The sequence below is a fragment of the Mus caroli genome, chromosome X (genome assembly GCF_900094665.2).
Source record: "Mus caroli chromosome X, CAROLI_EIJ_v1.1, whole genome shotgun sequence".
Lineage (NCBI taxonomy): Eukaryota > Metazoa > Chordata > Mammalia > Rodentia > Muridae > Mus > Mus caroli.
In genome coordinates, this window is record NC_034589.1 from 51,404,719 (window position 1) to 51,416,133 (window position 11,415).

Here is an 11,415-nt window from a genome sequence, read left to right on the forward strand (position 1 = left end):
TTTAAAATATAACTGAAACCACCAAACAAACAAACAAAACAAACAAGCCCCCAAAATTGGGAACAGGGATGGGTGAAGAATTGAATTGGAATCCATTTTAATCACAAGGAGGAAATTCTTGACATTGAAAGCTTTAAGTTGCACAAATATTTGGCATAAGGCTAAGGACAAGGACCAAGAGAAAAGTCATTTGTCTTGTGGAGAGTCAGAGTTGATTGGAAAAGCTGGGCATATTTTTGTTCCATCATTCCATCTTGCTCATCTGTTTACTGACATAGACCCGGTTCTTGATGACAAAGATGAACAATGTCAAATTGAAGAAGAAAGTAAACTGGTTAAAAAAATACTGTTGAAATTGCTTTATTTCAATGGTCTGGGTTGCTACAGAGAAAACTTTCCCTAAACTTATGGAGAGCAGATGGAAAAAAGAAAAACTGTTTATCCTTCAACAAGAGAATTGATGGCCCTACTATATTTAGACTTTAACTTGGGACATCTGGGAAAATGTTCAAATCCGTTAATCATCTAGTTTGTAACTATCTACAAAAAAAGCTCAAGGTCGAGATTAGCCCTTTAGCATAGGCTTATAAAGAACAAATACTATCAGGCTGCTTTTATTTCCTTTCATGCAAAACCAAATGTGTGTTGAGGAGGGAAAGCAACATGTATTGTCTCCCGGACATCAACAGCAGCCCTTGTTATTCAGTTGCCATGCCCAGCCTCAGCTGGGATGACTTGGACTGTGCAGCTATCAGGAGAATGTCAAGATAGGCTGAGGAGCAACTGTGCTCCCAAATGAGGCATGCAGTGGCTCGGCACTAAGTTGGGGACATTGGAAGCTCTGCTATTCAAGAAAAAAGATCACAGTGACTGGTGTGTAAGAGAGGCTGGATCGTGACAGTCTGTAACATGTAGTGATTTATTTTTATTTTTTATTATTTGCTCTTTGAATAGATCCACTGCTGTTACCTTTTAATAGCTAACCATGCTAGAGAATTTCAGTCATCTATTTTTTTTTCTGCTTATACTCAATTTACGTACAGTTTGTAAGGAACATTTAGGTGCAGCTGTCCTAAATACCTTTATGCACGACTTTGGATAGGGATGTTAATACTGTGTTTATTAAACATTTGAATTATCTTAAGTCAAGCAAGGTCACTAATATTTTGGAAAAGGATTACAAATGACCTTTAGAGCTAGAGCAGAAAGGGCTCTAGCACTACTCCCACATCCCTCCCCTTCGAGCACTGTGGATCTTCTATCTCCTTTACTTGTTTAGAATTCCTGCCAAGGTTTAATAGAGGGCAGAGTTTCTCTATTAAAAAAATAAAGAAGCCAGGTGGTGGTGGAGCACGCCTTTAATCCCAGCACTCAGGAGGCAGAGGCAGACGGATTTCTAAGTTCGAGGCCAGCCTGGTCTACAGAGTGAGTTCCAGGACAGCCAGGGCTATACAGAGAAACCCTGTCTCGAAAAGCCAAAAATAAAAAAATAAAAAAATAATGAAAAACCCTACATCAGAGAACTGGTCTCTGGGAAATGGGATGATGTATAAGATGCTGAGATTTGGGGGTGGGCGGCTGCTAAATATTCCTCCATTTGAAGCCAGTGGAGAAATAGACACAAGAACCAGCTAGAGTCCCTTTTGTTGTTTATTTTTTGAGACAAGGTCTGGTTTGCCTCCAACTCACTCTTCTCCTGCCTCAGCTTTCCCGAGTGCAGAGATTACAGGCATCAACCATGAGAGTCAGATCAGAGTTCTAAATAACACCCTTCTTCCTCATGAAGGCTTGACTAGGGATCCAATCTAGATGTATGTTGGTCTGTTTAGGACCAGGACTACCTACCTCAGAAGCACTGCCGGTCAGAGAACAGGCAATTCAAAGGGGCTTTAGCAACAGTCTGGGAAAGACAGTGCTGGCAGATTGGCTCTAAACTTGGCAGTTAGGGTAGAAAGTACAGATGGTGGTAGTAAGAAACCTTCATTGGAGGCTTCCCACCTCTGAGGAGACTCTCTCTACTGTGTACTGGTGTAACTGGGGAATACGTAGCTAGTGGCCAGTTAGGCAGAGCTGAGAACAGAATGGGTCACCAATCTGCAGAAATCCCTGTGTTCTTCTCTTGATACAAAATGGTATTTTGAGTGGGCTATGCAAATTTAAACAAGACCAAAATTAACATACTTTATAAGGCAGTAGGTGTTTTTCTTCTGTAGGTCGGTTTTACTTGAATGACTATTATAAGACTTGGAATTATAGGGTAAGTAAATGTTTCTAGAAGGATTGTTATGGGGTGTAGAATTATGGGATATGAAAATTAGAAGGGATGTTAAGATCTTAAGAGCCTCACTATGTAACCCTGGCTAGCCTGGAACTCTCTATGTAAACCTGGCTAACTACAATCTCCCATTGATCCGTCTGCCTCTTCCTTTAGAGTGCCAGGGTTAAAGGCATGTGCTATCATGCCTGGCTTAGGGCTGGTTTTATAGCTCTTTCATTTCTTGGATGAGGAAATAGTTCCCCAGACACTTATTCTGGACTGTGCCAGGTTAGCTGGTGACACCCAGGACTAGACCAGGGTCATATAATTTTTAAATTTACTACCCAAACCCTAAGTGTCCTGAACTTAGCCATCAGGGAAAATAGGCTGAGTAACTTGAAATTTGAAAACTACTAACCTTGAACTTAGACATTAATCTACCACTTAGAGAGCATGCGTGAGGGTAGTGAAGTGGTTTTAGTGGGAGGGACATGCCCTAAGATTTAGGCTCCCTTCCTTCAAGATCCTGGATTGGCCTCAATACACCTCAGTGTCTTCATCTAGAAAATGGATGTAACAATAGTAGCCCCTTTCTGTGAGCTTCTGATTCCGAGGCTAAGATAAGAATGATATATCTTAGATTCTGTGCTTTGCATAGGCGAGTTCCCTGTGAATGAGCACTGGTAAATACGGTCTGCCATTATTCACCATCCCCATCACTGAGACACCTTTCCCGCTTGATCCGTGAAAACAACAAATGCTTCCTTTCGGACTTTGCACATCCCGGGTTTACTTCTTGGCCCTAAACCTCCCTTCTCCGGATCTCTTATCATCTTCCCCTTTTAGGCCTGTCCTCCATGACTGAGTCACAGCTTGTACATTTCAAATGTTTTTTTCAGTTTACTCTGCCTTCATCCTGTCGCTATTCTGGTCCCGACTGCCCCAGTCCTGGATTACTCCATAGTTTCTTTTTCTGAATACCGTTTTCCTTCCTCTGGTCTGTTTTGGTTGTTACTTACCAGACTGATCTTTCAGAGGCATTGTTTTATCTTGTTTCCCCTGGCCCTGAAATCTCTAATGGCTCCATTGTCTGTTCCCTCAAAGGCCAGCCCTCATGTCTGACTTCCTTGTCCTTAGCAGATTCAGCGACTAAAAGAAATAATACAAGGTCTGCCATACACAATTTAAAATATTCAAGTTGCAATGTTTTAAAAACACTCATGTGAATGCACACACTTTTAGTCCTAGCACTTGAGAGGCTGAGACAGAAGGAACAGGCATTTACCTGGACTACATATTACACTACACCCAACTACTTTTGCTAGTATATATTTTTTTAAGATTTATTTTATTCTTTAATTACATATATATGGGTACATGCATGTGAGTGCATAAGCCCTCAGAGGTAGAGGTCTAGAATCCTCTGGAGCTGGAGTTAAAGATGGTTGTGAGCCACCCTGCACTGGTGTTGAATCCAACTTGTATCCACTACAAAACCAGGATGTAATCCTAACTGCTCAGTCAGTTCTCCAGCCCCTTATTAGTTCATTTTAACTGAATATGTCTCAAAGAGTATCATTTAAGTATAGTCAATATAAAACAAGTAGCAAAATTGTATATGTTATTTGGGGAAGGAGTCTACATGCTCAAACTCTCATGCATAGAGCTAGGGAAATAATTCTGTGGGAGACCTTGCCTAGCATGGGAAGAGCCCTAGGTTCTGTCCTCAGCATCACGAAAAAAAATGTCTACATGTTTTCGGTTCTTATATCACATCTTCATTTTGACTACCCACATTTCAAGTGTTTAATAGTCACATGTTGCTCTACTTATTATTGCTGTCACTTCAAAAAAAAACAAACAAATCTCACTTCTTCCTTGCTTGTTCAAATAAAATAGAATGACAGGGGACCTATTTGGTTGGGTTATTCTAAGCCACTATGTGAAGTGTGAACATACTTTATAAGTGTAATTCTGCAAGAATGTGTGGAAGATATTGTCTCATAGGAGAGTAGAATGTCTTGGAAGTAGAATAATTTGAAAGAAATACCTGGCTCCGAGTACAGCTCAGTGGTAAAATGCCTGCCTTGAGGCCAGAGGTCAGTCCTCAGTCCAGATAAAAGAAACTCTTCTGCATTAGTGGCTGGGACTGTAGCTCAGTGGTAGAGTGTGTGCTTAGTATTCAAGAGACCAGAAATTGAATATCGGTACTTCTAAAAAGAAAAAGTACATTAGCTGTCTTGAATTAGACTGTGAAAACTGTAACCTCACACAATGAATGGAAAATATTAACATGTCCTTTTGCCTACTGTTCCATCATAATGATTTTTAGGAAGAAATTAGTTACATATTATTAATGTAACCTTATTATTTCCTATTTTTTTTTGGCTTTTTGAGACAGGGTTTTCTCTCTGTGGTCCTGGCTGTCATGCAACTCACTCTGTAGACCAGGTTGGCTTTGAATGCAGAGATCCACCTACCCCTGACTTCCAAGTGCTGGGATCAAAGGCCCATACCACCATTGTCTGGGTGGTTCTATTTTTTTTTTAATTCTATCTCCCAGTCCTTCTTCCTTATGGAAAATGGAAATAGGGTCATTTACTTTCTTTCTTAAAATAGGACCCAGGCTGCTATCAAGAAAACCATTGCTTCCCACACCCGGTTGTACTCAAGTATAGAATGACTTAAAACTTTTTCATGTTGTCCAATTCAACATAAAGGCTAAGAATCTACCTAAAAGCAGATGCCAGATATTTAGATGTTGAAACCATTTGTAAAATGTTTTCAAGCTGTGCTATTAAAGGACATTTTAAGGAGTAAGTGTCCTGACAAATTGATGGTTAAGACTGGTAAAACCCAGGATGCACGGAGTCCTTTAAACACCAATGAGTTAGCCCTCTCTGACCCAGTGCCTGGTGCATGCTAGGCAAACACTACCACTGTGCCACACCTCCATAGGTTTCTTTTCCTAGTTTGTTTTTGTCCGGCTGCTTTTGTGAAAAGATCTCAGTGTGTAGATTCAGCTGGTCCTGGTGTTGTTCAGGCTGCCTTTAAGCTTTCAGTCCTTCTGCCTCAGTTTGCTAAGTGCTGGATTTCAGCTGTGCACCACCATGCTCAGCTGCTCGTTAAACATTATGAATATTTATTGGTTTATTTATGTATTTACTGTGTGCATGTGGTGGGTGCGAGCATGCCCCAGAGCATGTGTGGAGGTAAGAGGCCAATGTTCAGAAGCCGTCTTTCTCTTTCCGCTACATGGATCTTAGGGCTGGAACTCGGGTCAATTTATGTATCCTTTTGTGTGTATGTGCATCCGTGTGTATGCATATGGTCATGTGAGCCATGTGACACATATTCAGGTTAGAGGGCAAATTATGACAGTCAGTTCTCTCTGCTATTGTGGGTACAAGGGATTGAATTCAAGTTGTCAGACTTGATGGCACACACTCTTACTCTCTGAGTCATCTTGCCCCCTCCTTTTGAGATAGAGGTCAGGCTGGCTGGCCTTCAGTTTCATTTGGAGACAGGCTGGGCTGTCTCTACCGTATGAGCGCTGTGTTTACAAAGAAGGTGCTACCACATTTTAAAAATAGTTTGTTCTTTAAATTCTTTTCTTTTAAAAGATTTATTTATTATTTATATGTAAGTACACTGTAGCTGTCTTCAGACACACCAGTAGAGGGCGTCAGATGTTATTATGGATGGTTGTAAGCCACCATGTGGTTGCTGGGATTTGAACTCAAGACCTTCGGAAGAACAGTCAGTGCTCTTAACCGCTGAGCCATTTCTTCAGTCCCCTGTTCTTTAAATTGTTAAACCCTTCTTGATTCTTTGTGAATTTCACATCATGCAACCTCCCCCAAAGAAAACAAAATAAATGTTAAAATAAATATATAAAAAGAAAAAAGAAAAAGAAACCATCTTGCCACGGAAGCTGCCGTGTGTCATGCAGTCTACCCTTTTGCCTCAACAGCTTTCCTTGCAAATGGTCATTGGTCTGGTTCAAGGCCGATGGCTTCTGCTACACTATCAAGATTGGATCTCACTGGGACTCCTCTCAGACAATCCTGTAGTTGCCCTAAGGTGTCACTGTGTTTAACAACGTTGATGAGTTTTTAAAGCGATTCCCAAATAGTACACTCATTTCTCTTTAGTCATTCCCTGACCTGTCCTATGGCTCTTTGGGAGTTCAACACTTAATATAAGTGTAAATGTAAGTTTATACTGTGAAACTAACATTGCTGAATGAAGGATTCCATCATTCATAAGTTTTCTCAAGCCAGAAACTCAGACCTAACACATGACTCCTTCTCCCTCCCTCATTCTGCTAAATTAGGTGTGGTATCCATACAATTCTGCCTTTTGAAGTACTTCACTGGTTTGCAATAGGCTCTCATCCTTGCCGCCCTAGTTCGGGCTTTCATCATTTTCCTCTTAGCTATTGCAACAGTCTACAAACCAGTTTTCCTGCCTTGAGCTTCAGTCTGCCCTCCACCCCTCAATTTAGTCTCCAACTCTGAGCAGAACCATCTTGCTAAAATGCAGATCTGATCACACCGCTCCCCTAATTAAAAAGAACAGGGAGTTCTTCCCAGGGCTGCAGATACAATCCAAACTTCTGAGTGTGCTGTACAAAGCATTTAATAGTCAGAGCCCAAATTATCCCATTAGCCTTGACTTCTGCCATATATCCAGAGCAGTAATAATTTTATTAGTGGTTCTCCAGTAAGACTCGTCCTTTTAGGAACTGTTCTCTTCTTTCTACTTGCTTCAATGAGACATGTTATCTTCAGGCTTGTTCTAATGTCCCTTCATCTCCACACTGGTCATTTATACTATCCCTTGTGTCTTATTGTTCATTGAGAGACCGTGAGACTAGAATACTATTTGTTGTAGTTGTATTGATAATGAGCATTATGATTTTAGCTAAACATGAAATATTAAATGACTGAGCTCATCTCTGCATTACTTGCTCTTTTTGCTTCCAACTGTAGTGCCCTGGTTGGTGTACCTTCAATGTTCAATCTGTTATCTTTGTCCTCGGGGTCCTCCAGGCTCAAGAAACTGATGCTTCAGTCTTCCATGTTGCCAGTCTGTGCTTTCTGCATTCACTGTTGCTGACAAGCTCACTCCTTTGTGGCTCCCTGAAAACTCATGACATCTTTGTATTTTTCTTCTTGTGTCTCACGTTGCTTTGGTTTTAGATTCACTGCTGACCAGACAGTACAATCCTTTCCTTCCTCCAATTCTACAGACTAATGGCTCTCAGCAACAGTTGGCTGTTAACCTTGAGTTTTTGGTTCTTTGCTGCTATTTATAGCCTCTGGGGGTGCCTGGAATCTGTTAACTCAGTGCAAATCCTTTTCTTTTTCTTCTTATTCTAGATTTGGGACCTTCTGAAGTTTAATAGTGCCAATAGTCTCCAAATAAATAGGGCTCTGCTTCATCTATCATCTATCTATCTATCTATCTATCTATCTATCTATCTATCCATCCATCTATCATCTATTTATTTTAGCTATATGAATGTATGTGTGCTTGCTTGTCTGTATATGTACCACATGTGTTCAGATATCCTAGAGACCAGAAGAAGGTGATGGTGTCTGGGAACTGGAGTTATGGGGCAGTTGTGAGCCACACAGTATCCATGTGCTGGGAACCAAACCAGAGTCCTCTGCAAGATTAGCAGATGCTTTTCTCCACTGTGCTATCTCCCCAGTCTCTCTATGTGTATAATTCTTTATTGTCATTTAAAAGGGAAACTATTGCACAAGAAGAAGCTTGGGTATCAAAATTCATGTATGTCAGACTCTCAGTGTTTTGTTTTGTTATGTTTTGTTTCTCTATCCAGGACAGAGCATTTTCAAAGTAGTTGTTTTGTTTTGTTTTTACTCTCACATCACTCCGTGCTCACCTGCTCATTGCCACTAGTAAGCTGAGGGAGTCAGCGTGTATGGAGGTTAGGTTAAATCTCAATATAGAATACCGTCTTGAAACAAAGCCCTCCTGCCTGCTGTCATGAACAAATGCATTGGTTGCTTGCCTTCTTTGCCTTTAATCATTAAAGCCGTACTTTTTAAAAGTGACTGCTTTGGTTCCACTTGAACAGTCAAGATACAGACAGAGTGGAATTAGTTTAAAGAGGGATTAATTTGTCAGATGTTTGATACTGTGTTATTTAGTGCTTATTTGCCCTATATATTATTCATTGTATAATTGAGAATTTCTTTGTCAATGTTTGCTTTTCAGGCTGGTTGGAAGGAAAATCATGCCACATTTATGAATGAACTGAAAAATCTCCAGGCTTCTGGACTGACTACTCTTGGTCAGGCTCTAAGATCCTCCTTTGATTTGTTAAATCTCAATAGATTAATATCTGGAATAGACAATTATGGACAGGTAACAATTTTTGAGTGAATATAGTTAATTTATTTTGATGACTTGGAGTAAGAGCGCAAAATTGGGCAAGATTTGTGGTACCCTAGAGTATCAACCAAAAAGAGGTTCATGTACCTTTTAGATGCACACTTCATAAAAAAGATTAAACAGACCCAACTTTTTCGGTTCTTATATATCAATTCATCAATCAATGGTTTAAATAGTAAATGAAATTCCTATCATTTAATCATCAGAAATTTGACAATATAATGAAAAAGGTACCTCCGGGCGTGGTGGCACACGCCTTTAATCCCAGCACTTGGGAGGCAGAGGCAGGTGGATTTCTGAGTTCGAGGCCAGCCTGGTCTACAAAGAAGTGAGTTCTAGAAAAGCCAGGGCTATACAGAGGAAACCCTGTCTCAAAAAACCAAAAAAAAAAAAAAAAAAAAAAAAAAAAGGAAAAAAAAAAAGGTACTGCAAAATGTTGGAAGAAGACAGTTGGAGAGAAATCTTCTGTGTCTTTTCTTCTCTCCCTTTCCCCAAAACTGATAACGTTTTTTTTAAGCACTAGGAAAAGGGGGGGGAGGGCAGAGAAGCACTTGCTCCTGCTCCCACTGTCCCTTTCTTCCTCAGTCTGTGCCAGAATGTTAACACAGGTGAACTAGCTCACAAGTATGGGGGAGGCTTTTATTTCTTATATACCAGGGAGAACTTGATCATGTTTGAGGGGTCATTAGTAAGGCAAATGTAGAAGTGTAAGAACAATTATCTTACATTACACAGCTCTAATGGTTTGTTTTTTTCAAATATATTTTAGGGGAGAAATCCATTTTTTTTAGAGCCGTCTATTTTAATTACCATCACAGATGGAAACAAGTTAACAAGTACTGCTAGCGTTCAAGAAGAGGTGAGATATAATTTTAAAAATTTCATTTAAATAGCAGAGAACATACAGCTATTTCTGTGAGAGGCATGCATTTCTAGATAAGAATAACATTTGCAGCGATCTAGCTCAGTAACCCTTACTTCTGCTGCCTTCCAGGAAAGCGAAGGGAGCCAGTTAACTCTTTCTTTGTTTAGATGTGAGTTGTGATACTGAACCTTTTCCAATCTTGCCTTGTCAGCTTCATCTTCCTTTGAATTCTCCTCTGCCTGGAAGCGAACTAACCAAAGAACCTTTTCGTTGGGATCAAAGGTTATTTGCCTTGGTGTTGCGTTTGCCTGGAGTGGCTTCTACTGAGCCAGAGCAGCTAGGGAGTGTCCCAAGTGATGAATCGGCCATCACACAGATGTGCGAGGTCACAGGAGGTACTAGTACTGTGTCTTCTCTCTGAAGGAAGAACTGTGGGTAGGAAAGTCGAGTTCTTACTAAATGCAGTAGCTTTTGCCTTTGCCTGCTTGCCTTCAAAATCCGTGAACTCTGCCGCTGAAGTTCAGACCACATTCTACTGCAGTTGTGGTGATTCTAAGTTGGATTTTAGGGTTTCAGATTCTTGTGTTGGGAACCAGTATTTGCTTTGATCAGACAGTGAGCTCTTTATTTTTCTCTCTGGCATAGGTCGCTCCTACTGTGTGAGAACACAAAGAATGTTAAATCAGTGTTTAGAGTCACTAGTTCAAAAAGTACAGAGTGGTGTAGTTATTAATTTTGAGAAAACAGGACCGGATCCACTTCCTGTTGGAGAAGGTACGGTAATTGTTATGTTTTAATCATAAATATTGTGGGGAAGAATGATCTGGGATTGAAAAGACATTACTCATGCAATAGAATCTTCAGTAGCCATATGCATTCCAGTCAAACAACTAATGGATGCATGTGTCACGTGGCCAAATTCTAGCAACCTTCATTTCATGTCAAACAGTTTCCTAAGAACATGTTTACTTTCTCTGACCCCAGTCATTCATTCCTTCTCTCTGCTCCCGAAATGTTTGGCTGTCCACTATGGTGGAGTGCTTCAGTAAGCGGATCTCATTCGGGGCTTGTGATCACCAGCTATGCTAAACTATCTTTATGAATGCAATCTGTGTTAATAACCACCCCACAGGAAAAGAGTGTGAATGTTTATTCAGGTACTTACAGTATTCTGTAAGGTCATTTATTGATCTTTTCTTGACCATTCTTTAACTACACGATGTTTTGATATCTGAAAATACAGAAGCCATAGCTCATTTTGCATAAGGAGCTTAAACCATAGTGAACCTCCAGATGGTCTGTCAAGTGGATGTTTCTGAATGGCTTTCAAAGGGATCAGGGGAACGAAGTTACACCATAGTAACACACAGAGCAGGACTTCCTTAAAGCTCTGTTCTTTGTTATTGCTTCTCCTTTCTCTCAGCATGTGTGTGCACACACACAGAGGGGGGAAGGGAAGGGGAACAGGGACAGGGAGAAAGACTGAGATTTCACCATGGTGTTTTGTTTGATCTGACTCCCTTGGGTAAGGCCAAAGGGACCCCCACTATATACACGGCAGAAAGCGATACATTTTTGTCAAAAGCAATGGATATTGTCTTTCTTTAACTCTTGTATCCCTTTGAGAAATTATCACAAAATATAGATTCTTTTGCCTGGAGAAAAAGACTTAAGTCACACATATATAGTTTTATGCCTAACTTCAGGAGTTTTTTGGATTCCTAAGTTAAGAATATCTGCCAAAGAAGACTGGAGCCTCACAGTATTTGTTTGTTTGTTTTTCGAGACAGGGTTTCTCTGTGTAGCCCTGGCTGTCCTGGAACTCACTTTGTAGACCAGGCTGGCCTCAAACTCAGAAATCCACCTG

At 40.5% G+C, this 11,415-nt stretch overlaps 1 protein-coding gene across 3 annotated transcripts in view; it reads left to right on the forward strand.

Annotated features, from left to right (window-relative positions):
• Window positions 1–11,415, forward strand: part of LOC110286599 (integrator complex subunit 6-like) — a 53,546-nt gene that overhangs the window by 16,540 nt on the left and 25,591 nt on the right. For all 3 annotated transcript variants that reach the window (XM_021153059.1, XM_021153058.2, XM_029473375.1), the window contains exons 3-6: window positions 8,507–8,656; window positions 9,453–9,542; window positions 9,760–9,943; window positions 10,194–10,322. In XM_021153059.1, coding sequence (XP_021008718.1) covers window positions 8,507–8,656; window positions 9,453–9,542; window positions 9,760–9,943; window positions 10,194–10,322 — 553 coding nt within the window. The remainder of the gene's footprint in view (window positions 1–8,506; window positions 8,657–9,452; window positions 9,543–9,759; window positions 9,944–10,193; window positions 10,323–11,415) is intronic.